Source organism: Lissotriton vulgaris, chromosome 5 (assembly GCF_964263255.1).
Source record: "Lissotriton vulgaris chromosome 5, aLisVul1.2, whole genome shotgun sequence".
In the NCBI taxonomy this organism is placed as follows: domain Eukaryota; kingdom Metazoa; phylum Chordata; class Amphibia; order Caudata; family Salamandridae; genus Lissotriton; species Lissotriton vulgaris.
In genome coordinates this window covers 1582726640-1582754424 of record NC_141693.1, presented here as the reverse complement: position 1 = coordinate 1582754424, position 27785 = coordinate 1582726640, and the positions used below count along the sequence as shown (strand labels likewise).

At 46.0% G+C, this 27785-nt stretch overlaps 2 protein-coding genes across 4 annotated transcripts in view; one reads left to right on the top strand and one right to left on the bottom strand.

The window, feature by feature from the left end:
- CIROP (ciliated left-right organizer metallopeptidase) overlaps window positions 1-7005 on the top strand; it is a 163787-nt gene extending 156782 nt beyond the window's left edge. The window contains exon 15 of the mRNA XM_086920427.1: window positions 5676-7005. Within this exon, the coding sequence (XP_086776553.1) occupies window positions 5676-5838 (163 nt within the window). The 3' untranslated portion in view covers window positions 5839-7005. The remainder of the gene's footprint in view (window positions 1-5675) is intronic.
- A 4906-nt stretch (window positions 7006-11911) lies between these two features.
- The window catches only part of C5H14orf119 (chromosome 5 C14orf119 homolog), a 32223-nt gene continuing 16349 nt past the window's right edge, over window positions 11912-27785 (bottom strand). For 2 of the 3 annotated variants that reach the window (XM_086920425.1, XM_086920424.1), the window contains exon 2: window positions 11912-12598. In XM_086920425.1, coding sequence (XP_086776551.1) covers window positions 12233-12595 — 363 coding nt within the window. In that variant the 5' untranslated portion in view covers window positions 12596-12598 and the 3' untranslated portion in view covers window positions 11912-12232. Of the gene's footprint in view, window positions 12599-27394; window positions 27448-27785 lie in introns of all 3 variants that reach the window. The other variant, XM_086920426.1, reaches the window with a different exon arrangement.

Here is a 27785-nt window from a genome sequence, read left to right as displayed (position 1 = left end):
GTGGGCCTAGTGAGGTACCCTGTGAGAACCCCACATTAAGGTGCTTACAGCCTGAAGGAAACCACCTCTGACTACTCTCTCTCCTCAAGAAAGGGTTGTAACCATCCAAGAGCTAATCCGCCAACACCCATATCCACCAACACCCATATCCGCCAGCCATTGGATCAGTATGGGATAAGTTACAGTGTTGAGCACCGTCAACATGTTCAACAGGTTCAAAGCAGCATTCTGACTCTGGTCTATTATGATTTTAATTGATTTATTTACTTCAAGCAGAGCAGTTTCAGGGATGGGTCTGGCGCAAAAATCTGATTAAGTTGGTTGGGGAAAACTATCCTGTTCCCGGTATTCCAGTAACTAGATGAACAATTTCCCCAGCATTTTCGCGGTAGCAAGAAGAAAAGAAATAGATCAGAATAGCCGAATCCACATAAGATTTCTATTTATTTTTGTAATCAATGGCACAACCTTATCTTGCTTCCATGCACAGACGACCACAGCGGAGTTAAGTGGTGTCTTAAATATGGTGTTCAGCACTGGATCCATCAGATCTATGGCATCAGCTAAAATGCAGGGCAGGCAAGGGTCAGAAGGAGATCCTGACTTGCAGCGAAGGATAGCTTGCTTAGACTCTATGGTAAGGCAATCTGAATTCAGAGAGCATATGATTAAATCAGTCCGAAGAGGTAAAGCACAAATCCTGCTTATAAGTCAACTGTTGAAGGTCTGTAAATTCCTCCCGATTTTCACAATTTTGTATTCAAACTAATCCAAAAACTGCACACAAAGTTTCCAAGAAGGCAGAACTATAGGACTGCATGAGCTGAGTAGGAGAAAGATTTAGCAATGTGAAAGATGTTGCACAACTTATTTTTATGGTTCAAATGTTTTTATTCAAGTACGCCAAGTAATGAAATACAGGTGCATCATACTACACAGCACAAAACAGAGTTATGCGATCCTTGGCATTGGATTATAACAAACAAAACCAGTCCCTCCCCGAATTTCCTCCTACCCTCCTCCCCAAACTCGCTCAGCACAATTCATAGCACTCTCGCTCAGCACAATTCAAATCACTAAGAGTCATTCCGTGATTGGGTAGTAGGGACAAGCTCAGACACGTCAATCCCGGAAGTCTTGCAAGAGGAGAGGCAAGTAAGGACGCCATAATTCCCCAAAAGATGCGCCCCGATTGGTAAGAGATACTGTAGAATATACCACAGATGTGTAGGCGTGTGTATTGACCCCCAGTGAACTAGAGAGAAGTACCAACATGTAACCACATTAGTGAATATTTCATTAGTAGCTGTATTACAAGCAGTTTGACTGGCTCTGTAAAATATCTCTCCCTAATCCTTGGTGGTCAGCTGCCTATCGAGCTCTGTTGCCCATCGGTTTTGTCTAGCCGTAACATGTGCATAGTGGGCTGATTCAAGAGGGCATATAATTCATAAATATGCCGTTTTTCGGAAGTCTTGGTGACCAGCCATCTCTCATAGGGAGTGAGATGTCTCTGAGTATTGGTTCTATTGTCTGGGTGCAAGAGCCAATGACAAAGCTGTACGTAAGGTAAGAGTTTGGTCTCTGGAAGGACAAAATCTGAGCGTAGTCGCGTAAAGCAGATCACTCCGTCCTTGTCACTCATATGGTCCTCTGAGCAACAGCTGGTCTGACGCCACTTAGCAAATGTACCTGATCCCAGCACTGGGGAGAAGTCTGTGTTGTGGAACAACGTTGTTAAAGGAGAGGGAAAGGACGTGAGGCAGTGCCTGACACTGGGTTGATCACAGACGTCTATGTTCGCCTTCGTGACAGGGGATAGAGAAGAGTTTTTGGGGGTTGTTGCCTTTTTTTCAAAAAGGGAATTTTCCATAGGGTAGTGCCAGCCACCGCTCTGTCCTGAAATTACCAATGTCTTTCGTATTCCTCCCTATTCCATTGCTTGGTAATATAATTGGAGGTTTGTGATACCCAGGCCTCCAGCATGGGGCGGAAGGTAGCTAAGCTCTTTCCTCATACGCAGTCTCTTCTCTAACCAACAAACTGGTGCAATTCGGTTTGTCATTTCGGGATCACCCCTCTCGGGTGTGTCAGTTGAATCATTTGAAAAAGATAGAGAATGTTATGTAAATTAGCCATTTTAAGAGACGCTATTCTCCAAAGACATGAAATCTGGTGGGGTTTCCAGCGGATAAATCCGTTTTTTTTTTGTCTGTGTAGAGTGTGGTAGTTAATTGTGAATGTCATCTGTGTGGAAGAGGCTAGTCGGATCCCCAGGGAAGGGAGCGCCACCTACGCCCACTAGATAGGGTATTGAGCCACAAGCTGTGCCACCAGGGCGGAGTACAGCAACAGATTAAGAGCCTGCAACTTACTCATGTTAACTCTAAACCCTGAGGACAGGCCAAAAGTTTCCAGTTCAGTCAGAAAATCCGGGATCGCCGTGGCGGGCTTTTCCAAGGCCACCGGCACATCGTCTGCATATAAACCAATAGTGTGCTGTTCCACCCCCAAAAGTAGCCCCGGTGATATTGGGTTTGCCACAAACTCTTTGGGCTAAGGGCTCCATAAAGAAAGCAAATAGCAGGGGCGACAATGGGTACCCCTGTCTCGTGCCCCTGCTAATAGTGAAGGGAGTGAATACATGGCCATTTCCTCTAACAGTCGCTGTGGGGTGGTGATAGCAGTTTAACACCATGTACTAAATCTTTATCCAATTCCAAACAGGGCAAGGACTTGCTCTAGAAAAGGCCAATGAACTCTGTTGAAGGACTTGCTCTAGAAAAGGCCAATGAACTCTGTTGAAGGACTTTTCAGGGTCGATCGCTAAGAACAGAAGCTCTCCCATCGATCGCGAAGCCTTCTCTATTATATGTAGTATGCGTTTAGTCGGGTTATTGCAAGTTTTTCTCTGGGGAATTAATCCCACCTGGACTGGGTCAATGACAGATGACATGTGAGGGCTTAATCTAGTGGCTAAAATGCTAGTGAATAACGTGAGCTACAGCTCGTTTTTAGCAACATTGATTTTCTGAGCAAAGAAATTCGCTTGGGCTTCTTTAATAAGTTTGCGGTAGAACTTAAGCACTGCTTTGTACGTCTCATTGTCATTTACAACAAAGCCTCTATGTTATTTTCTTTCAAGGGATTTTCATTTCCTTTTTTCTGACGCCAAGGTCGGAAGGAACCAAGGGGCACATGGCCGCTGTCTCGGTAATTGGACATTTTGAAGAGGAGTTTGCTGTTTCGAGGCGGTGTCATAAACGTTTCAGCGCTCCATCCATCATCTCCTTGTGTTTGCCCCAAGTTAGCAGGGTATGCCCAGACATGGGTCCCTTGCTCACTTTGCCACTGGATTCTAGCTAGCCTGGCTGGTCAGGGGCATACCTCAAAATCCGTCCCAAGGAAGGACTGGCTTGGCAGTTCAGGCTGGACTGTTCCCATGAGGAATAGGGTTAAGACTGATTTGCATATGGCTGGGTCTGAACTGGGGTAGCAAAGTGAGCTAAAGAATGATGATGGATTCATCCCAGATCTGTGCCTGGGGTTCAGTGTCTGAACAGTTTCAGCGCTCGGTCCATCATCTCTTTGTGTTAGTCAAGGCTGAGTGCAGCAAATGTCTCCCAGCACGCAGACCAGAGAAAATTGAACACAGTAGAGGGCAATAGCTTCCCCTATTGAGTCGACAAAGTTCCTAGCATATCCTGGTGGCTGATAAATCATGGCGCCTTGAAAAGGACTAGTTGGGGTACAGTGTGATGCAGAATCCAAGGCCTTTGGCATTAGACAGATTGCTTAACTGAAAGGTGGAGCATTAAAGTTGTTGTGAAAAATAACCGTATCCACTCCCCCTCCCCCTTTTTTGTGTCAAGTCAGTCTTGATGAACTATTGGATACCTAACGGGGGCGGGCGCAGTGTCTGGGTTCGCTGAATCATCAAGTTAAGTTGCTAAGAGTAACAGTAAGTCCAGCCTCTAGAGTCTGTTATAAGATCAAAAATGCCCACTAAATGCTTTGGTGGTGATTGACAACTCAAAAGATCTGCTGAGATCTGGTTTAAGTGGGCGGTGCCACTGCTATGGTTTAGGTCAATGTCTCATACATTGCAATTAAAACGAATAAAAATTTGCCACTCTTGCTTCAGTGTATCTCAAACTTGTGCACGCACCTGAAGGCAAGAAGTGGGGCCTGCCAGAAAATATACTGGCAACTTCCTAATGCACATATTGGGCAACTGAAGTGCCATAAGCTCTTGAGCAGAGTAGAAAATTCTTGTGGAGAAGTCAGAGGAAAAAGGAATAGCATGGCTGGCGTTGGCCGCGGAACAGGTATGGACACAGATGGATATTCATCATATGTAGATCTACATATCTGAAAGCAAGCGGACAGGAAGCTTGACTTAGTTTGAAAGGACAGCTATTTTTGACTGCTATGGTGCAGAGCAGTTCTTGCCAGAAGTCCAATAACCCATGTCAATTTATGGAGGCAACTGGTGAAAGAGAGGATAAATAAGGGTGTGGGGTGAGAATGGGTGTGTTGGATTAGAAAATTGCTTTTCCCGAATTTCCCGTGCACTGTATGATTTAAGTTAGCATTCGCTGCACCATTTTGTACTTGGCTGCCATTTTGAGCCGTGATCGAAACTAACTTCTGTCTCACTTTGTGTCTGCCTCTCCGAAAAGCAGCTGCCAAAGTGTCCTCATGTATTTCTCTAAGGCTGAGTTTGCTATGCTGATGAATAGAATGTTTTGTTAGCGAAAACCTGTCTGATTAGATAGGCTTGCTCCCAATGCGCAGAGCGGTGATAGCAGGCAGAGTAACCTTGAATACAAGATAAAGTGTGCCCTGTACCAGGACTAATCTTTCTGTACCTCCTTTGTTCATTAGCTCCCAACTGAAATAATCCAGTCTGGGCGTGTCTTTAGGGGTGCTGGAAATTTACTTTACACCTTACCATGTTGTCTGAAGTCAGTTCCCTCTGCAGCAATCCAAGGAGAATGGTCAGAATGGACTCCGCTCGAGTGTATGACTAATAAATCACTTTGGTCTGTATTTTGGTTGTACTCTTCATTTGTATGGAAGGCTGAGAGGTGGTCGCGAGTGACCCGGGTGTCCCTAATCCGGTCACTTCCTTCAGGTGTTAAAAGGATGTATGTTTTTGTTGCACCGAAGAGTACTGATTTAGGAAGATTATACCTTTAAGGTCGTGTACTCTCAACCTGTGATGCATCTCAACCTACTGAATCTTCAAGGTGGATGAAGTCTAGTGTTTTTGGATGGTGATCCCTTTGAGGCCCATGCAAATAGAAATATTTTAGTGGGTGAGAAGGTTTACAAAGTGTATGACCCCCACACAAGTTTATCCCGGCATGCGGTTGTTTGGGGAGGCAAGGATGAGTACACTAAGGTTTAGGTTAGAACCATGAAGTGTGAGACTTTACCAAAGAGGGAGCTGCCAGGAATGTCCTCTATAGATTTGAAATGTTAATAAAACATGGAATACAACATTTGTTACATATTATGTATAGCAATCTCGTAAAAGACAAAAATGCTCAAAGATCATAGATACAGCTAAGTAACCCATTTGTCCCACTGAAATTCTGCCACTTGTTGCAAGACTTAATTATATGTCAGGATTTGATTTGATTTACTAACCTTTCATTTCTCTTTTCCAGACTTGTTGAGGCTACTCTCTTGCCCCCTACACTCACACCAGGCAACCAGAGTCACCTCACCCTTATCCTAATAAGCTTGGGATTGGCTTCCACCTTCCTCCTGATCACAGGTTTCATCATGTATCGCAAGCACAGGATAACAGCGCAGATACAGGATGCCTAGAGTTCTCCTGATGTTATCATAGGAGTTCCTTGATCTACACAGACTGATCCTGGGTGCCAGATGCAATGGTCATTTGTGTGCAGCCTGCAAGGTCATTGGCCCTTTTGTTTCTTAGATTAAGACCAAATATTGTTCCAGCCACACAAACACAGGCAAGAAGACAATCAGACATCCCACTTTCTGTTTGTATTTAAATTTGAGAAACATCAAAAACTGCATGCACAGCAGCTCATGGAAGTGCATAGACAATTGTAAAATTGCCTTCGGTGCCTAGCCTGCACAGAGGAGACAAGCAACAAGACTGGAAAAAAAGCGGTCACAATGCACTTCATCTTCTGAAGCACAACTAGGAAGTCAGTGTGCAGGGCCAAGAGCCTACAAATGAATAGTTACAGAACAAAACAAACAAGTATGACTTCAAAGGTCTATAATCTCTGTGCAAGCCTCTAAATCTTGTCACTAGACTTAAAGGAATAGACCTTTCCCTCCTTGGTATCAAAACAGTTTCTTTAAATCTTTGGTGGCAAGTGAGAAGTTCCATTTGTTTTTATCCTAATGGAAGGCAGCTCCATTTAGCTAATGAAATACACCACCAGGTTGTTCAAAGTGTGTATTTATGAATGCTATTCAGACTTTAGGGGCAAACTATCACTAAAGAACCTTTTAAATCTGCAAAAACAGGAATTTTAGCCATTACCCTTCGATTTCATCATCCTGCTTTTTCCTGATCAAGAAGGATATCACTTAATCTTGACCATTCAAGAAAGTAAAGTCTGAGCTGAAAGGAGAGAAAATACCCAACCCCGAAGACCTCATCTACGGAAGAGGGAAAGTCATAAAACCAAGAAGCTCAGTGTATTTCCGTCATAATCGAATGGTAAAGATTTACGATATATCTAGACAACACACTTAATATTATAGACGTTGAGATGCTGAAAGTAAAAAAGCTTTTTGTATCAATGCTTGTCCATGAGAATTCATGTTCTGGCTAACTTTATTCTCATGTTTCTTTCATTTTAGTGCAATAATTGACCACAATAACCAGCATTGGAAATGCAATAGGTCTCGCATTAGAAAAGTTTGAGCTATTGGTGTTGTGGAAATGTAATTATTTTTTGAGTTATGTTTATGTTTTTCCAATAATAAAAGTATTAATTTTGTTCTTTGAAATGGCAATAGTTATAAATTTAGCAAATGTGACATCTATAGCATTAGTAAAGGTACATGTTTAGTTTTTCCCTGTCTTACATGTATTGATCTGACAATTCCCAATGGCGTAGAATTTTTCTAAATAATTAATACTGACATAATATTTGTTGTAATTTATAATGGTACTAGATTTAACGTTTGTAATTTATCACTTGACTATCAACGGCAGAAAGGGGCCATCGAAAGATGGGAGGGGGAGTTGGTATCCTTGGTTTGCTTGCTCTGGACGGTAGGTGTCAGACATGGTGCGATTGGGGGTTGATTCTGGGCAGTCGAGGTGCCAGGGTGGGGGATATGCGGGCAGCTGCAGTGCTCGTGGCGGCTTGAATGGTGGTGCAGTCTGAGAAGAGAGGGCTGCTGATACAGGTTGTGAGATGGGGGTGGGGTGTAAGCCGCATGGGCCGCTCTGGAGCATTGTGTTGGAATATAGAACGTTACGGCCATTAAGGGGCTCCCGATGGCTCTGGGGATGGTGCAGTGCAAGGCGAGCAAGAAGTGGGCGAGGTAAAGGGGAGTGGGGGGATTGTGGCACCAACGCAGTGCCCTCTTGCGCAGGACGTGGGGGGGTTGGCAGACATCCAGGGAGGAGAGAAAATAAATCATTAAATAAAGTTTTGCGTGTAGCAGAACAGGCGGGTTGCAGGCGGTGCTGAGATGGGGTGGGCGGAGATCGGAATTAAGTGAGGAGATGGATGGGGCAGCGGGGGTGACTCTAGGAGAGTCAAAGGGCTGCGTCTGGGGGGGGGGGGAGCGTGTGGTGTGTCCATTGGTGGGTGGTTGGAGTGGTTGGAGTTGCAGTGCAGCTTTGGGAGGGGCAGTGCTAAGTGAGCAAGTTGGAGGGAGGCAAAGGGCGCCAAGTGGGCACCAACACAGGGCAGCCAAGGTGGAAATGCACAACTCGCTGTGAAGTGTCAATGGTTTCATTGTACTGAACCACTGCTCCCTTATGTGGTGGGAAGAAACAAAATGAAATGTGAATGACACTTTAACATGACATAGGATGACGATGCTGACGAAAAGCATATATTATGCGTTGGAAAACTGTAGAAGCTTGTGAGAAATCTAAAGCCATCTGTAGACGAGACCTAAAATAGCCTTTGTGGACAGAGATGATTTTAACAACTTTCGTTTTATATTGCGACTCCCTGTCCTCTTGAAGGTCTTAGAGAAACAAGCGTGCCCATCGAATCCAAGAAATACCCCTTATGAAGACCTTCGGAATAACCTGTAATCTGAGATCATAACAGTTTTCAGTAAAGAGATGTGGGAGTACATGTTTTTTTATTGCATGGCTCGGCTTTGGGCTGGCCTTAGGATCAAGTAAAAACAAGTAAAGCTGGTGGCAATGAAGCAGGGGGTGGGGCAGCGGAACCCTTTGATGTAGCTCAGGGCCTGGCGGCCGTGAAAGTGCAAGCAATTAGGGGGGAGGAGAAGTGAGGCAGAGATGGCTGGCTTTCATGTACACGCGCTTTTCAGGTCAATGCGCTTGCGCATTGAGCCTTGCTTTTCACGGGCACAGCATGAAATCGCTCGATGGTTAAGCTCTTGTTAAGCCCCAATATCTCTCGCAAGCACATTGACAGGCGAGACCTAAAAAGGACATTAATTCTCGCCAACCTTCTAGACAGGGAAGGGGGGGCAAAAACCTCTTGAAGAAAATCAGAAGACACTGTATGTGCAGTACAATTCAGTTAGAAAGGTGTATTACCACCATAGCGTCCTTACTCATAACAGTTAATAGAACTCGAGCTCATGGGTTTCTCCATTATGGCCCAGAGCGGTACCTTGATAGCAGGCCTTTTATGCTATAGACCTCCCTCGTCGACCACAACAGCCCTTCAGTCATTGATCGATCTAATCTACGACCTCTCAAATTCCCATGCCAAATTTTTAGTATTGGGTGATTTCAATCTCTGGCCCTCTGGCCCTCATGATCTGGCCTATAGGGTACTTTGCCAAGCGTGTAGCAATATTCAACTTGTACAGCTGGTCTTGTCACCTACTCATGACAAGGGGCATACCTTAGACCTGGTATTTGCTGAGAAGGAATTGGTTGTGGTGAATGAGGTCGTGGCTCAGTGCTGGACCGATCATTTACTGATCAATATGTCTTTTGTCTTGCCTGCTCCATTAAAATCAAGTAACTCGGGCGGCACTAAGTTTAATCGACAATGGTCCCGCCTTCTGAGGGAATCGACCCGACCCACTCTACTGCCCAGGACTTTTCGGGTGGAGGATAGTGTGGACAAGAGTTATGATGTCCTTTGCCAACAAATCTTGACCTCCTTGGATGAGCTGGCCCCTTTGCGAAAGGTGAAGGACAGACCAAGAGGAGCTAATGCTTGGTTCACTAATGATCTTGGACAGCATAAGCTCCGTTGCAAACAGGCGGAGCGTACTTGGAGGAGAGGGTATAAGGAGCTGGACAGGGCAGCATATAAAACGGCCCTGCAGGTATATAAGACCCAGCTAAGAAGCGCTGAAGCCAAATTTTTAGAAGACACCTTGGCAAAGGCTTCTAATAAATCGCAGACTTTATTTAAGCTGGTTAATAATTTATCTAATCCATCCTGTACAGTGCCAGCCATTCCGGCTTCCCAGGAACTCTGTGATTACTTGGCCCTCGCGTTCGAGGAGAAAATTAGGACCATCCTGAATGGACTTTCAGTGTCCGGACAGTCTGCGCTGTCTCTATCCCCCCCCTTGGAATCACCCTGCCACTCGGTACCCGTATGGGATAATAACAGGGCAGTTTCCTCTCAGTTATCTTGTTTTCCCATTCCCTCGTTAGAGGAATTCTGCGTCTTGGACAATGGCGTATCCTCAGGTTCACTACTCGATCCAATGCCTCATAAGATCTGGAAGGCATTTCAAGTTGAGTTGTTTCCTCCACTCCATTCCATCTATTGCCAGTCATTGACTACAGCGTCAGTTCCAGACAGTTGGAAGCTGGCAATAGTAACTCCATTGCTAAAAAAGGCTTCTCTAGACCCACTTTGCTCGGCCAATTATAGGCCTATATCGCTTTTACCATTTGCGGTAAAAATTCTTGAGAGATGGGTCACGAGAGCCTTGTCCAACTTCCTGGAAACAAACTCCTGTCTGGATGCAGCCCAATTTGGCTTCAGACCGGCCCATGGCACCGAGACCGCATTGTTTACCGTGTTGGATGATCTACGAACGTGTGTCGACAGGGGCAAGTCAGCATTTTTAGTGCTGCTTGACATGTCGGCCGCGTTCAACACGGTGAACCATGAGGTCCTCTTGGCCCGTCTTCAAAACGTGGGAGTAAACGGTCTGGCTTTAAGTTGGTTAACATCTTACCTCAGCAACAGACAGCAAGCTGTGGCATTACCACCATTTCGATCAGCCACACGACAGGTGAATCAAGGTGTCCCCCATGGGTCAGCGGTCAGCCCGATCCTTTTCAACCTATATCTCCGACCCCTGGTAGACCTAATCAAGTCATTCGGCATATCAGTCATCAATTATGCCGATGACACTCAATTGATTTTTTCATTTGAGGGCACCGAGATAGTTTCGAGGGACACCTTTCACCGCTGTATGTCGGCTACAGCAGTTTGGCTGCGAGCTAACTCACTCCAATTCAATGGGTCAAAAACGGAAGTACTCCATTGTTCCCTAGACCGTCTCCCCCGCGGGTTACCGGATAACTTTTGGCCTACCTCTATCCCGCGCTTGGTGGAGGCTGCAGAATCGGCTCGCAATTTAGGAGTTCTGTTTGAACCCAATTTACAGCTTGATGCCTCTGTAAATAGGACTACAGCGACCTGCATGGGCCTGCTTCGCGCCCTACGCAAGATCTTACCAATACTTCCCCGGGAAGCCAGAGCAGAGGTAGTGCGGAGTTCTATCCTCAGTAGGTTAGACTACTGCAACGCACTACTTCTGGGAGCTCCTAAGATCCTGATCCTAAAGTTGCAGAGGATCCAAAACATGGCTGCTAAACTGGCTTTATCTTTGCCACGATCTGCCTCTTCGTCTGCAGCACTAGCCGATTTGCAATGGCTGCCGGTCCAGCAGAGGATTGCCTTCAAGGTTTTTATGCCTTGTATTCAGGGCCCTGCATGGACTAGGACCAATACCAATTCAAAATCTTTTTTCTTGGTATCAAGCTGCCAGACCTTTGAGATCTTCCTCGGCGTTCCTGGTGAGAATTCCCAGGATTAATAGAGTGAGGATGGGCGGCCGTGCTTTTAGTTTCACGGCCGCCACACTACGGAATACTTTACCTCTGGCATTGAGGAGCAGCCAAGATCTGCCTTCTATTAAAAGGGATCTCAAGACCTACCTGTTTCCAAGAGCAATGTAAATACATCTCGCCTGATGGTTAGATACGGTCTCAGCGCCAGGATACCATCCCGGGTGACAGCCGCGCTTAACAAGCATTAAATACATACATACATACAGAATATTGCCTGTAGTGCATAAAGAAACATTATGTTCATCTCATAAATGGTTAATGGCAAGCTGCTGTTTTCTTTTGATTGCACTAGTCTGTAAAGTACCATGACATCAACAAAGACTTTGTCCGTGATACAGAAAATGGCAAAAATAAAAATGGAAATTTTCATTTGCGGTTTCCAGAATGTGCGTGAGTCTGAGTGGTGAGGAAATTTGTTTTTCTCTAAGGCCGGCGACCACAAAAAAATGCTTTGATTTTCATGTGTAGAAAGTGTGTTTGGTGGGTTTTCTAAAAGTCTCATTATCTAATCTACTGTATGCTAAATACTCAACACACATGAACTTATTCCATAGGCTTTTATTCTGCAGCCTCTCTCTGTCCAGGGATTATTAATGTATGTATGAAGTAAAACGCTCAATGAAACAGTAATTTCAAACAGACAATATTTATTAAATCACCTTAGAAAAAAAAAATACATCCCGGAAAATGCTGAGGGGAAAACTGCGAATGGAACAGACCATATGGCCAGTGCTCTGCTCCTCCTGGCCAATGTGCCACAGATTGCAATTGCTTGTCTTTGTCATTGATGAGTTCCTTTCCTGTCTTTACATGAGTAGCCTCTTCAAACTGTGAGGTTTCGTGCTGCTGAACACTCCACAAATATGTTCACACATGGTTTGTACAGACAGTTAATCAAGTGCTCTGGCACACAGTTTGGTAAATTGTCCCTTCTGTTGACGGAGATAGCAGTTTAACCGTTCAGTCCTTACCAGCTGTACCTGCCACCTCCTTATAGAAGCGTGCAACAAAGCTAGGATCACATTCCTCCAGCTTCCGCAGAAATTCGTTACGCTCATCCTCTGTCCAGTTGGCAAACCACTGATCCCAGAGGCGTAGCTGGCACTGGAAAATGTTGGGCGCTTGGTCATCCATGCCCAGACGCCCAAGACCCTCCAAAAGCAGGCAGATCTTTCCTGGTACAGCCTTAGCCACCAGGTCTTGCAAAAAGCGTTCCCTCTGAGAGTGGGACCAACAGTTGAACCAGTGTAGGGCACTCTTCATCTCATTGGAGGTGATGTAGGACATATGATAGGGTTCGGTGTCCCCCGGAGCCAGCGCCATGGCCTGCGGTAGAGAAAGACAACAGCTTTAGGGGTTACTAGGTTCAAGAGCTGCACAGAACTGACATGGGGCTGAAGACAGTCTCCCAATAAAGTATGAAAGAGTGGGTTGCATGAACAATGGTCGTGAATGCTCAGATTGTTGTCCCGCTCTTGATATTACCTAAAAGCCATGCAGAAAATGAACCATGGTTGAATATATACAATAGGTTTATTTTAGCAGGTTAAGAATGGAGGCAGGAATTGAGCTAACAATGAAAAATACTCAAAGAAGTCATCCATCTTTGAATAGTTTTAAAGCCTGTTCAAAGATGGGCACCACGTGCATGACGGCGTTGATGAGGGTCCACTAGGAGTATCTGGGGAGCTGCCGGGCCCTCGCAAAACAAACAAGCATTTGCAATGCAACCAGTCGTGGCTTTGGAACCTTGTATGTATTTAGCTATGCAGCATATTAGCCTGGGTGCTGAACTTAGTTGTGCTCATCAAAGCACGGGCCAATATGAACTTTGGTCTCCAAGTGCCCCTTCTGTCTAACCTCTGGTAACTAGGATTGTCAAATACAGATACAGGAGGGCCAGATCTGTGCCAGATTTCCAAAACGCCTCAGTACGTAAATGAGTTCCATTTAGAATAATTGGATGTAAATACATACATACACACACATTAATGCAGTTTTGCCCCGAAGGGCGTTTGTTACCCGTGCACTCCCAAGCACACAAATAATTGTATCCAGTCGGAAAGTATAATCCAAATATGCTTTTTAATACCAGCAAGCCAGCAGAACCCTAGGCGTTCCGGTCTGTACACAGACCTTGCTCACGGGATTGGTGAAGAATAACAAGCACATTTTTTAAGTGAATAAATAAAGTAAAGTAAATTTCAGCAATGACGTCACTTCCTGTTCCTAACAGAGGGTGATATGGGACATGTAGTGCAATGTGCAATTCAATCATTAATCTATATTCAATTATGCATTATGGTTCTTCGATAAGGAAGCATGGTATTTGTCTAACCAATATTGTAATCAAATTGTACCTCAGTCCAGCCCTCTGGTGGGCTTTTTGATTAACCTCTGGTGTGTCCATTAGTCCACTTAGATGACCCTCCGGTGGGTTTGTAAAATATGGTATGATTATTAACCCTTTTAATCTTCCTATTAATGCAACCTTCATTGCTATCCCAACATTTTTTAATTGGGAGAATGATCACCCCTAACTTCGTGTTCACTATTGTCCCTCCTATGGAATGTAATTGTGTGAAACTAATTAGTGAAAATAAAAAACAAAACTATGTGATAAAACCAAAAGGAAAGTCAAACTGTCACGCTCATAATTATAAAATACATCTGTGGGAGCCTACAATGGTTCAAATTACAGGTGGTAATGTAACTCCTCATCCTGGTTCAATCCATGCGGGCTTAAGGTACGGAAGTTTAGGATATGTTTTGATTTCTTTTGCCTCAGTATTTTTTCACGATCACCCCCTCTGGGGTGTATTCCCACAGTCTCCACTGCATAGAATTTAAGTTCTTTCAAATTGCCCCCATGTTCCTTTTCCATGTGTTTAGCAACAGCGTTGCTTCTGTCAGTGTTGATGGTCACTCAAACGTGTTCCAAAATGCGCTTTTTCAGTTCGCATTTGGTGCTCCCAACATATTTCAAGGAGCATGGATATTCAATGATATATATGGCATACTGACTTTTGCAATTGATCAGTTGTTGAATTTTCCACACCTGTTTGTTGGCAATAATGATTTATTTGGTGGCTTGGGCGATACTGCACACTTTGCAACTACCGCATTTGTAGAAACCTTTAGGTTTCAACCATGTTCCTTGTTTTTTCTGTGGTTGGAAATGACTGTGAACCAACATCCAAACTATAGTAACTCTTATCGAAATTCAGGCAGAAAGTCCCCTTTCAGTCTGAAACGGGATTACCAGCATCCTTGTAACGAAGTCCTTAATAGTGCTCCTTTTATATATATCAGAAGGATGAAGGAACCTGCCACTTTATGAACCTCCATCCAGGCAATTTAAACACAGACATCTGCTGTGGATGTATTAGTCACTGAGTAACCAGGCCAGCTGTGCAATTAATATTTGAAATGGTCAAACGCTGTCATTAACTATCTGCTCTTCTTTTATTTGCAAAAGAGAGTACTAGAATGTCCACAGTTTTTTTTCTAGCTTTATATAGCGTGAAGTCGACCTGAAAGTAGTGGAGCGCTGTACGTGACCGCCAGTTACATTACACAAGGACACATTAATTTTTTGGTAGGCATGGGGAGATTAAGTGTTTTGCCCAGAATCAAATGAATGTGTCAATAGCGCAAGCAGGGCGATTCTATGAACCAAGTCCGCTCTGAGTGTTCTTTTGCTTCTTACACAGCCGAGGTAAAAAGGAAGAGTGGAATACTGTGATGTGTGGGAACGGTGCAATGTTTTATTACCGGCCTGTACCGAGCTCTTACCACAAGTGCCTGTCAAATGGAGCCTGTGTGACCATTATATAGTATTATGACCCATTTACCGGCATATACGAGTTATTATTATTATTATTATTATTATTATTATTGGGACATTTGTAGAGCGCTGCGATTACGCACACCGGCGTGTCCACGCGAGTTAGAGATCTGGAATGGGGAATAACAGGAGGGGTGCGGTATTACATGGATATTTGCTACATTTTTCAATACTTTGGCCCTGTACCTTCCAGGAAGTTCACATGTTCTGCGTAGGTGAAACCGGTAACACAGGTGGCATTGCGATATTAAACTTGGCAATACCACTTCATACACGTCATCATGCAGAGAATTATCGGCATGGAGCGCTCATGTGCCACTCAGTACTACTTGCAGTGGAGTGCTATATCTATAATAACAAACAAACAATGTATGACAAGGTAGCCTGGAATTTATACATCACACTTTAGGATACGCTATTAGGGTCACACATGTTTGCCCAGTCTATAGATAATGCATTGGGGGTGCCCTCAAGGTGAACAGAGACCCTCTGCCGTCTTCTGTTGTGACTTTTTGAAACTTCGAAAACTTCTGTTGTGGATGGACACGCATGGGGACTGCAGGTGGAGGGAGGGAGTATTTGGACCGGACTAACAGGGTCCTAACACCTGCTGTTACGGCCTACATCATGGCTGAGCCCTCCAGCTCCTATCCTCTTATAAATAAAATAAAAAAGTAAGTTAGGTTGGCTTGAGTCGGGGTGCCTACAGAGATGAGAGGGGTGGGAGGGGGTATAGGGGAGAGTCCGGCAAGGGGAAGGACAAGCGCTTAAAGCTTGTAACTGTGAGATGATTCATGTTAGTGTTGTGTGGTAATTAGCCCCCCTGGGGAGCAATGATGACAAGATACAGTATATGCTAAACTGTGTTTATTCTCTGTAAAGGGGAGAGCCTGGTGGAAGCGTTTTCGCGTCGCAATCCGATCTCCGTCGTCGGCGTCACGTCACTCCCACAATGCCTTGTGGTGAGTCACGAGATCACAGACGACTAGACCGTGACGCTACACATATTCCCCCTTAACAACAATGGCAAAGAGAACTGTATCATAGGGTGAGAGAGAGAGAGATCTCACAACTGGAATCCGCTGAAGCGTTCCGGGATCTTCACTGGGCGTCCCTTGCGGGTGTGCATGACAGATGCTCTGCTGTCATGCTCCCTTTCTCCGCTGCCTGCGGCCGTCCTTGTACTCTCCATATGTTCACTGGTTTGGGCATCGGAAGTCTCTTGCGAGGAGCCCGCTATGACCGTGTGCTGGTGGAGCAAGCTCGGTGTTCCGCGTTCGGCCGCCTGTCTTTCCACCTTCGCTGTGGTGCTGTTATCAGTCCAGCCGGTGGCTTCCATGTCTTCTCCCATAGGTTCTGTGGTCGGTGGTCCTGTCCCTGTTGTGCTGTCGCTGTCTGCAAAATCGCTGCGTGACCGTCCCTTCCATAGCTGCTGCCCTGCTGAGGAAGTCAGCGACTTTGTTCTTTGGTCCGGGAATGTATGTCACGTCATACACGAAGTCCAACAGACGCAGTGTCATCTTCGCAATGCCTGGGGTGGCTGTCACGTTGCCGCTAGATGTAAGGACCTTGATGAGAGGTTTGTGGTCGGTGCAGAGCGTGAATCTAGATCCCCGCAGGTATTGTAGGAATTTCTCCATTGGCCAGATGGATGCTAGTATTTCCTTCTCAATGACACTGTACTTCTTTTCACTAGTGGTGAGGGACTGCGAGGCAAACCCCACTGTGGTCTCTGTGCCATCGGCTGCACTCTGGGAGAGGACCGCCCCTAGGCCTTTGTCGCTGGCGTTCTTGGTCAGGATGCTGGGGGAAGAACTTTCGAACCCGTGCAAGGGAATCGCTTCGCAAATGTCTCTTTTGATGACGGAAAAATCTGCTTCCGATTCCTCGGACCAGAAGAATACTGTCTTGGCGGTTGGCGTAAGCTGTGCGTTTTGGACGCGAAGTTCCTGACGAACTTGCTATAGAACTCCGCCATCCCCAGGAAGGAACGAACATCATACTTGCTTTTGGGAGGAGGAGCGGAGATGATGGCTTCCATGTTGGCCATCTTCGGAGAGATGCCCATGTCGCTGATCTCGTGACTCAGATAGGTCACCTTGCGTAAACCGAATTTGCACTTATCCAGTTCAGCTGTGAGGCAGTTGACCGCCCGCGTGCGCAGAACGGTGTGCAGGGTGTCATTGTGTGCCCTCTTGGTCTTCCCAATGATGAGGATGTCATCCTGGAAGTAAAGGACACCATGGACGTCCTTGAAGAGCGTGAGCATGAGCTTCTGGAAGACGGCCGCCGCGGACGCAAGACCAAAGGGCAACCGTCTGAACCTGTAGCAGCCAAGGGGAGTGATGAAGGAGGGGAGTTTCCAGCATGACGGATGGAGAGACACCTGGTGGTAAGCAGCTTTGAGGTCGATAGTGGAGAACCATTTGACCCCCTTGGTATGGGCTAGCAGTTCGCTGATCTTGGGTAGCAGGAACTTGTCCACAATTATGTTTTTGTTGAGTTTGCAGAGTTCTATACAGAGGTGTATCTTCCCGCTCTGTTTGCGCGCCACCACCAAGGGCGCGAGACATTCTGCACTCTATAATGGCTTGATAATGTCGTCTTCCAACCGTCGAAGCTGCAGCTGGACTGCTTCCCTGCAGTTGAACAGGATTTTCCTGACCTTGTTGGGGACGTGCACCGCTCCTTCTTTAAGCTTGATCTTGTGGGTGAACTTGGACATCTTCCCAATGTGATCGCTGAAGACTGACGGAAATGTTGCTTTTAACGAGGCTGGTGCGGATGGGTCGTCCAACAAAAGCACTTGTGTGTCTCCGCCCGGGTTGAGCTGTATGCCCAACTCTCCTTAGTTTGCCCACCCCAGGACTGATGGAACCTTCTGTGCGACATACAACTTTGCAGTAGTGTGCTTGCCCTTAAATTCGAATAGGAGTCGCCGGTATCCCACCATGGAGATTCGCTCCCCTGTGTAGATAACTGGGTGGACGTAGGTGGGATGGAGGTTGTTCCCCATCACGGGAGCAAAGTCGTTGTCCCATGTCTCTTTCTGGATGATGGTGTATGGCGAACCGGAGTCTGCCACCATGACGATCTGGATGCCCCCAACCAACAGCTTGCACAATGGCTTCTTCTTGGCGACACCGCCGATGCCGAGGATTTGCTCCTCGGTGCAGAGTATGCTCTCTTGATCGGAAGGGTCTGCGACTTCTTGTTTATCGGAGTCATCTTGCACATACTTGACTGCGGCACCGCTGGGCTTCCGCCTTCAGACTTTGCCAAAGTGTCCTGTGACGCCGCAGAATGAGCATTTTACGTGGAATGCGGGGCATTTCTTGTCATTAGCCATGTGGGTGTGACGGGGTCAAGAGGAATCGGCAATAGGCGGGTCTTAGTTTTAACGGGTTTTATTGTGTTGTACAGGTGATCAGTACACGTTTTCCTTAAGGATGTATTCCGTCGTGGAGATCTACTTTTACTGGGCCGCCTGTGATGACGTTCAGATGGATCGAGTCCGCGAAACCCTTCGGGACTCTGTCGGGGCTCTGTCGGGGCTTTACGTCTGGGTCCGTTTTGACTCTCGGATTAAACAGACAGAAATAGTCTTTCATGAGATGGGTGCTTTACATATATATACGTGAAGGGGAAAAGGAGTGAGGACACAATAACCTGTGTAACACTTTTTGCGACATCAGTATTAATTAGGCGAACCTCCCTTATGTCCCACCCAGTTCCGGATAGTTTCGCGTACCTGAGTTAGCCACACACCTCCCCTGGGCGTGTGGCAGGGCGACTCGTAAAGACGCTGGCCTCCTGGCTTCTCGTCCGTTCTTGATGCCACAGCTTCGCCGCACTCCGATCCTTCCTTCCTTTCTGCCTCCACGTCCGTACTCCTCCGCTCCTCGTCAGCTTCTCTCCGCACGTCTTCTTCTCTCCGTGTGAACAAGCACACCTGGTGCTGGCGTTCCTCTGTATAAGACGTCTCCGCCTCATCATACAGCCCCGCCCATTCCTCTGCTGTCTCCTAGTTAAAGGGCCAGTGTATCTCCTCGTTCTCCTGTGTGCTGGCTTTGGCCTTGACGTTCTGTGAAGGGTAGAAGAGGGGTGTTGAAGGTGGAAAAACGTCCTGCAATGTCTCATCAATATATACGGGGTGATCCTGTACTGCAACTCCGTTACAGTGGGATAGGCTGCTGCATCTGTAGCCGGGCCCCTGCATTGTCTATGTGGGCATGGCTGGGCCATTTGGATCTGACGTAGCCTGTCTGTTGGAGGCAGTGCCAGTGTGGGACGCCGATCTTGCTGTCGGGTTTCTTTGGTCCAACACTTTGCATACCACAGGTGGCTGGGAAGATTCTTTCTTGGCGGCGAGTGCACACCGTTTTGACAGTGCAGCCCTTTTGACGATCGCGATGATCTCTGGGAGGGACGCCTCCCCACTGACCTCAACTTCTCCTGGATGCTGGAGTGGGTGGTGTGCATTATGATCTGGTCGCGAATAAGATCATCAGGTAGGGTGCCGAACTTGCAGTTGATGGCGAGCTTCTTGAGGGATGCCACATAGTCCTCCACTGATTCTGACTCGGTCTGCTTCCGCTGGAAAAAAATTGTACCCGTCGATGGCTGTGCATATTACAGGCTGGTAATGGTTGTCCAGGTCTTCCAGGGCGTGTTGGAACACGTCGTTGTCTGTGGATGCTCTGGTCTGTTTCACCATGTTTTTGAAAACACGCAGGCCCTCCGGGCCAAGATTATGTAGGAGTATTTTCTTTCGGCGTTTGCTTGAGAACTCCTCCTCGCCCTCATCTTCCAGCGCCAATAAGTAATTCAGGAAGTACGCCTTCCAGTCGGCCCACTTCATGGCTGGTTCTCCCGGTTTGGGTAGGAAGGGTACCGTGTTGGTGAGCAAGAAGGTCTGCACGCACATGATGCAGAAGCAAGGGAGGCGAAATGCCTTGAGCAGGTGTCAGGGTGCTGAAGGATGTAAGTGGCCTTGTAACAGGCGTGCCCGGTTCGGAGCGGGCAGTCCTTATGCTTCCTTGGGCAGGAAGCCCTTGTGGTTCCTTGTCAGTAATCTGCGCTCTTGTGCCCAGCTGTAGTGTCTTGGCGCCACGTGGTCTTGTGGGCTGCACGCTTCTGCAGGCACTTGGCTGGATCACCAGGCTTGGGTAGGGGGGGAGTACACTGATGGCTGAAGGAGAACAGGGTTGATGGAATGAGGCGCGCACCGATATGCGCTTCGGGGCCCACGCAATGTAAATGGTTGCCCCTCCCCCTCCTCAAGGAGCTATGGTTGCAGGTAGTGTGTAGGTCGCGCTGGCAGCTGCATGGTTGCCTGCTCACTCGGACCGATGCACTCCGCGGTTCTGTCCCCTTGTCGTCACTGTTGTGTGGTAATTAGCCCCACTGGGGCGCAATGATGACAAGACACAGTATATGCTAAACTGTGTTTATTCTCTGTAAAGGTGAGATACTGGTGGAAGCGTTTTCATGCGGCAACCCGATCTCCGTCGTCCGCGTCACGTCACTCCCACAATGCCTTGCGGTGAGTCACGTGATCACGGACGACTAGACCGCAACGCTATAGTTAGTGGCTAATTTGGTGCCTGCGGAATTAAGTTAAAAGATTTCTGATCCAGGTTGTCTCCCTTAATCTTATTGTTTGATCCTCAGCGATTTTCTTTCCATTAGCTGCCTCCCATATGTAAGCAAGCCTTCCCACTGCTCGTTGGGCGTTCTCCAGCGGAAAATAAAGCTGCAGGCCCACCACCTGAAATCACCAATGGCAGAATAGGGAGCTGTACTGTATGTTTTTTTTCTTTATGCAATTTTATATAGCCCAAATCTAGGGGGCGGAAGCCGCTTTGCTTTTTTTTTGCTCCCCGCCTGTTGAACACTGGCACTGTCTGGCAGCCGCTTGTTTCTATCTGCAGCACGTCATGCGCACTTCCACTTGATGAGGCAAGTGCTGTGAGGTACGTCAGCTATTTTTAAAGTGAAAGTGGCATGGTGCGCTGCAAATACAAACAAGCAGCCACCAAAACAACAGGAGTGTAAGACAAGGGAACACCACCTTCTGCAATAGCGGTGACTTGTTTGAATTGGCGGCACGCTGTGCGCGCTTTCACTTTAAGAAGGCAGATGCGAGAAGGCATCGTACTGCGGGAGGGCGGGTGGGGGGGCACGGGAAGAACATGCTGCGAGCTGCTGACATATCTGTGCAGGATCCCCGCATTCTCCCTTCCACTGTGCATGAAACCAGGAAGAAGACACAGCTCCTAGTATTGGGAAACTGCAAATGCAATATACCTGGGAAATGTATTTTTTTCCTACTCTTTGGCAATTCACTTAGTGGCACACTAGCACAACAACTCCCAGAAAGCTAAGCTTCAATTCCATGCTACGTTGTGCAAGATCTGTTTTCAGAAGCGCACTATTATGTGTGCTTGCTGAAAATTGCTGAATATTTCTTTCTCAAGTGTGAAGCGTCTACGCTGCATAAAGTTACAGTTTCACTCCTTCATGTGACTATTAAATGCTGACTAGGAACAAGCATTTGCAATACAATAGGACTCGCATTTTCGCAAGACCTATTGCATTGGAAACGGCACTGGGGGCAGGCAAGAAGGCACAAACAGGAGTTGGGGTGCTGGGGGGGGGGGGGGGGGGGCGAGAAGTCACAGACTGCAAGAGAGGGCGGCGGCGGAAAGACAGGGAAGAAAATAGTGTTTGGAGTAAAGGGGCAAGTAGCTGTGGAAGGATACAAATGAGGACATGTCATCATGAGGAGGGACTAACAAGCCTAAAACCAATTGGAAGGCAGAATTCACTACCTAAGCCAAAGAAAAAGCTGGGCGTAGAGTGGGCGGAACACTAAGGACGACCATTATCTGTGTGGATGACGACATTGTGCTTGGGAAAACGTTGTTACTCACAGAGAACAGAACCAATGGCTGAAGTGGCATGACCAAATACCCCATACTGTAAAATGTTGTAGGTCGGAAACAAAATGTGAAGGACACTGCAATAGACTAACAGATAAAGAGGGCTGATTGAAGGTCCAGATATGTATGTATACATATATACTTCTAAGGATTTTGAGGAAAAAACAGAAGGCCTTGGCCAACGCGAGACCGAACAAACATTGGCAATGTCAACAAGTCTTGCCTTTTGTCCTATTGGCTTTCCCAATGCCTTTATTATGCTATACAGCATTCGCAAGATGCTGTGGAGTATGGCAAAAAGCTATAGCATGTCATTTTGTAGGCGCGCCGGCTCTATTATGCATATGTTTCTACCAAATGATGTGGAAGCCATTTTTTTTTAACGTTTCAAGATTGAACGGAAATTGTTTTTTAAAAATGTGGCCGTAAGACAATTTGCAGCCTGGTCCTCTGCAAAACATAAATATTTAAAAAAGAAAAAAAGACAGTGGGGGTGGGTGCAGCAAGGGGGTGTGAGTGTGGGAACTTCAGCAATGGGAAGGAGGAGGGTTGGAAGGGGCAGCAGCAATCGAGGGAAAACACACAAGTGAGAAAGCAATGTGGGGACACAAACACAGGCGAAAGAGAAACAGAGCAAGGAAGAGAAGTGCACAAGGGAGAGACCTGAAAAACACAAGCACTCATGGAGAGAATAACCACAAAGAAATGAAAAGCAATAGTGCCTAAAAAGTAAGCATTGGGAGAACACACATAATGATGGTATGCTTCATAGGAAAGACAAACAAGCACTGGCAAAGCAACAATCTCACCTATACAAGCCCTACTAGCATTGCAAATGTATTTTAGCCATGCTGTACACCAGCATTGCTGCAGTTCAGTATGGCTAAAAGTTTGTGGCATACAGGAGAGTGCATGGCAGGGAGGAGAGTGACATACAGGAGTGGAGTAGAGTGTCGTACAGTGGAGGGGTGTACTGTTACTTAGCAAGGATTGGAGCTGATGGTGTAGTGGAGTGGCATAGCACAGAGTGGAATAGAACTGAGCAGAGTGGCGTAGAGTGGTATGGAGTGTCGTGGAGCAGGGTGGCCTAAAGTGGAGCAGAGTATCGTGGAGTGACACAGAGTAGCGTAGAGTGGTGTAAGTTGTCATCAAATGGAGTGGCATAGCACAGAGTGGAATACATTATTGTTGAAAGGGGGGCTGTAGAGTGGAGTAACGTAGGGTAGAATGAATTAAAGTGCCCATAAAGTAAAGTAGCTAAGAATGGAGTACCCTAGAGTGTTGTAATGTGGAGTAAAGTGAAATGGAGTAGTGGGTCATAGAGTGGAGTATCAAGGAGTGGAGTAAAGTATTGTTGAGTGGAATACAGTGTTGTGGAGTTGTGTGGCATAGCACAGAGGCAAGTTGTGTGTTGTGGAGTAGTGTTGTAGAATGGAATGGTGTAGAGTAGGGTATGCATGGTGTAGTAGCATACTGCCATTACAGACAACACATTTTCGATGAAATCACCATAACATAGTATAGTAATCTGCTTCTTATGTAATGCATCTCCCTGGCCCTGGTTCTCTGCCTGATGCTCTAGCTATATGATGTAATTTGGAATGTTATGGATGTTTGTACTTGAAGGTGGAGCTGTTGGAGAAGATGGGCTGAGCAGCCGGAGGCTGCTCCTGGTGGGACTTATATTAAGACTATATTAAGACTTAAATTGGAACTTACTAAGCTGTAACTTGAAGAATTAACTACAACTACAAGAGCTGTCTACCAGACTTCATTCATTTCTACATTGGCGACGATTTAAAAGTAAAAGAACTTACGCGTGAAGAAAAGAAGGCTATTTGATGGCTACTGGAACTTAAGGTATTAATATTACTAAAGACATTGAACTATTTAAGCTTACTGGCACCCGCCCCACCAGTGACCCTGACAACGGTCGCCCTAAATCATTTTAGGTGCCAGATCCACCTGTGTATGAAACTGTAAAGTGTGTCTGCAGTCCTGTTTTAAAACTGTGAAGCCCAACGAAGAGGTATGTGCTAAATCAACCTCAAAGTGTTGAAATGGACTGTGATGTAGTGATGTCGGGGGCACACATCGAGCCCCGGTAGGGCGGAGGTCATGCCCCGGTTTTGAATGCGGACAAGGCTGCGGTGTGCCCTGATGAGAAGTGGATGCACATGGTAGAAAATAATTGGGGGCTGATTTTGATCACATGCTTTCAAAGAATCGTCAAGCCCCGCTGTTAAAAATGTGACAGAGAACCAGGGCCAGGGATATGCATTACATAAGAAGCAGATTACTACACATCTTCCCCTTTATAATATTTAACAAAATGAAATAGTATACACATATATAAACATAGCGAAGAGGTATGTGTTCTCTTATTGGGAGGTTACTGTGTATTAATGCGTGTTTGGTCCTGCACTAGTATGCAGACGGAACATTACCGTATGTGCATTAGAGGATATGTAAATTTCCCTGGTCCTGCAATAGTATGCAGTAGAGGATGTTCTTTGTAACTGGACGGTATATTATAGTGTGTGCAGTAGAGAACGTTTGGTATTCCCTGATCCTGCCATTTGTTTAAGTTTACGACTTCTATATTACTACTTTATTACTTATATTAATACATTACTATGACATTATTATTATTATCATTAATATTACATAGAGATGGCTGTCTTACTGTTTAATACTTACATTATTAAACAGTATTAAACAGTAATTTCTTCACCTTGGGGGTGCCCAGGAGTGGACATCTCACAGGAAAGCCAGGAAGGGTTTCATAGCGGTATGAATACAGCGCTACGAGACCTCTGGGTAGAAGGCGCTATATAATACAAACACATTTACATTATTACTATTGCATCGTTATTATTACATAGGAAACTTTACAGAAACACACAGCCGCTGGATGAGGTCATCAGTGATATATATATCTCCGCCTTTTACTTCCAGTCCTAATGTGGGAAAGCGTCATTATGGGAAAGCGGACATTATCGGAAAACCAGAGATCATTTGGCCGTTTACAAAGCATAACATTTTTATTTTGCCAATATCCTCCCAATGTATGAATGTTATTTTCTTTCCCTTGTACTTGGCCCAGTTATTTCTTTTTTACACTTTAAGCCAGAAGCCTCTAAGTAATCATCGTGCTGTGCACGTAGGCCCCTGATGGTGATTTTAAAATCAGCGATTTTAATACTTTTGAATAATTTGTTGGCCGAATTCACACACCTGGTGTTATTTACTCGTACGCTCCCAAAATTTCCTTGGCAAAATGCTCCTCCACTAACCTCCTGCTGGCTCCTCTTGCCAACAGTCTGACTGGACAACTTGTAAAATGTGTGTTTGGCGGAGCAAAATGTTTGCATACATAATCTGTAGCAAAATTAAAATAGCAAAACATAAGATTAAACCCTCAAAACAACACGTGTCAAAAATATGCATCTTTTGTACATGTGGCACGTAAAGGCCTATGCTTTAGAGAGTGCTGCAACTGCTATTGTTGCAGTGTTTTACAAGCGCTTTGTGCGTGCTCTGATGCCATGCCAGTGCATGTTTTTGGTTTTCTGCAGTGTACCATCACATGTAGCATAGAGTACTGTGTGGGGTCCTAGATCAGGTGCTAGTGGGTGTCTCAGGCGCTAGCAGGACTAGGGCACGCTATTTTTAAAATTTGCGCCGCATTGACACAGTCGGCAGCATAGTCGCGCTTACCTGCCGTATTTGCATTTCTGTATGCTTTTAACCCCTTTTGTTGTGCAGGTCCCGGAGCTGCTGACATTGGATTTTATTTCATTCAATCACCCTGCTCGCCCCCACTTTGCTTCCAAGTGCGCGCTGGGACCCTTCCTGGTCGCGCTGCACTCCAGTGCGGGACTTCTCTGCCCCACCTCCTGGCCCGCCCATTGCAGACGAGATTGGCTCTGCCTGGGTCGTGACCTAGTGTGCCTCCACCTTGGGTGAGGGAGCAGGCGAGCGGACTAGCGCTCGGCCCCTCCCGCCCTCGGCTCTACAAAATGGTCCCCCCTCCCAGGGAGCGCAGCGGACGGGCGCAGCGGGCGCGCCGTCTTCGCGCCTTCTTTTTAGATTACAGATCGTCCAGAACCAAGCGGCGAGATTGGCCTTCGGGATCCCGAAATGGCAATCCGCTAAACCTCTTCTTACCAACTTGCATTGGCTTCCTGTCACTTCGAGGGTAGCCTTTAAGATCGGCTGCCTCACTTTCAAATCTTTAACTGGTCCCTGCCCTGCCTTCCTGAAATCCCTTATCAGTCCCTATTGCCCTTCACGTAACCTTAGATCTTCTCACCTCCGCCTCCTGGTTGTTCCCTCTTTCAAACTCTGCAGAATCGGAGGCCGGAGATTTGCACATTTGGCCCCTAAATTCTGGAACTCTCTTCCTCCCTTGCTTAAATCCTCCAACTCGCTCATCCAATTTCGCAGATCTCTGAAAACATGGCTCTTCCCACAATCTGGCTAATCTCCCCTGCCTCCCTTAGCACCAGATCAGCGCCAGGAAACCCACGGTGACAGCTTGAAAACACATGCACTCTCCTAGAGTGCTTATAAAAAGTAGTACCTGAATAAGTGAGCAGTGTAATATGTCCTTGCTCCAGAGGAGAGACAAACAAGAGGAAGGAAAGCTCACACACACACTAACGAATAAAGAACAAGCAAATGAGAATGACAATTAAGCCAACCAGTGGTAAGCAATGGGCGGGCTCTAAGCCCAATATAAACTGTCAATAAGACTCGCAACAGACCGCATATGAGCTGCCTAATATGCTAGACCTAAATATGACACACATTAGGTAAAATTGAGCATTTTGGGTAGCCTTAAAAAACATTAAAATACCTCAAACATATCAGTGATAATAACTAACAAGCATTGGTAGAGCCAACAATTCTCACCTATGCAACCGCATTTTTGCTTTGCCAATATGGTTTTAGTGGAGGGGAGTACAGTGGTGCGGCACAGAGTGAAGTAAAATGGCGTAGAGGAAGTTTTGTACAGTGGCATAGAATGGATGATAGAGTTGTAGAGTGTCAGAGGGTCATGGAGTAGTTTAGAGTAGAGGGGCATAGAGTAGAGTAAAGTGCCGTAGAGAAGTCGTGGCATGGAGTAGAGTGGCGTGACGTGTAGGGACGTAGAGAGGAGCATTGTAGAGTGGCATAGCGTAGAGTGGCGTGGAGTGGTGTAAAGTGGAGTATGCATGATGTGGTAGCGCACTGCCATTACAGACAATAGATTTTCAATTGAAATTACCATTACATTTGCACACACAATTTTACTGATAAACCTATACATCGTAGAATCGGCATTACCTAGTGTATTCATTTGGTTTTATCTTATTAAAATATTCATTTCCACCGCACTTCTGAAATACAAAAAAAATGGTTCTTCATTTGTACTTTCTTATTTCTGACATATTCTGAAATATTTGTGCAGTTCATTTACAGACATTTAAAGTTCGTTGTGTGCTAGAAAAAAAAACGTAATTTTCCACCCCCATTATCCGGCAAGATAATCACATGAATCCTCTCAATTTGCAGTCTGGGAAAGAAAAGTAAACACCAAGCTACATTAGTAGACAAAGCCTGACATTTGACCTCTGTTTTGAATGCATATTTAATGTGACAAGATAAGTACCAAATGTGAAGACCTGTTTACAGAAAGTGAGCACTCACTGAAGAATACAAGCACCACTGGTAAACA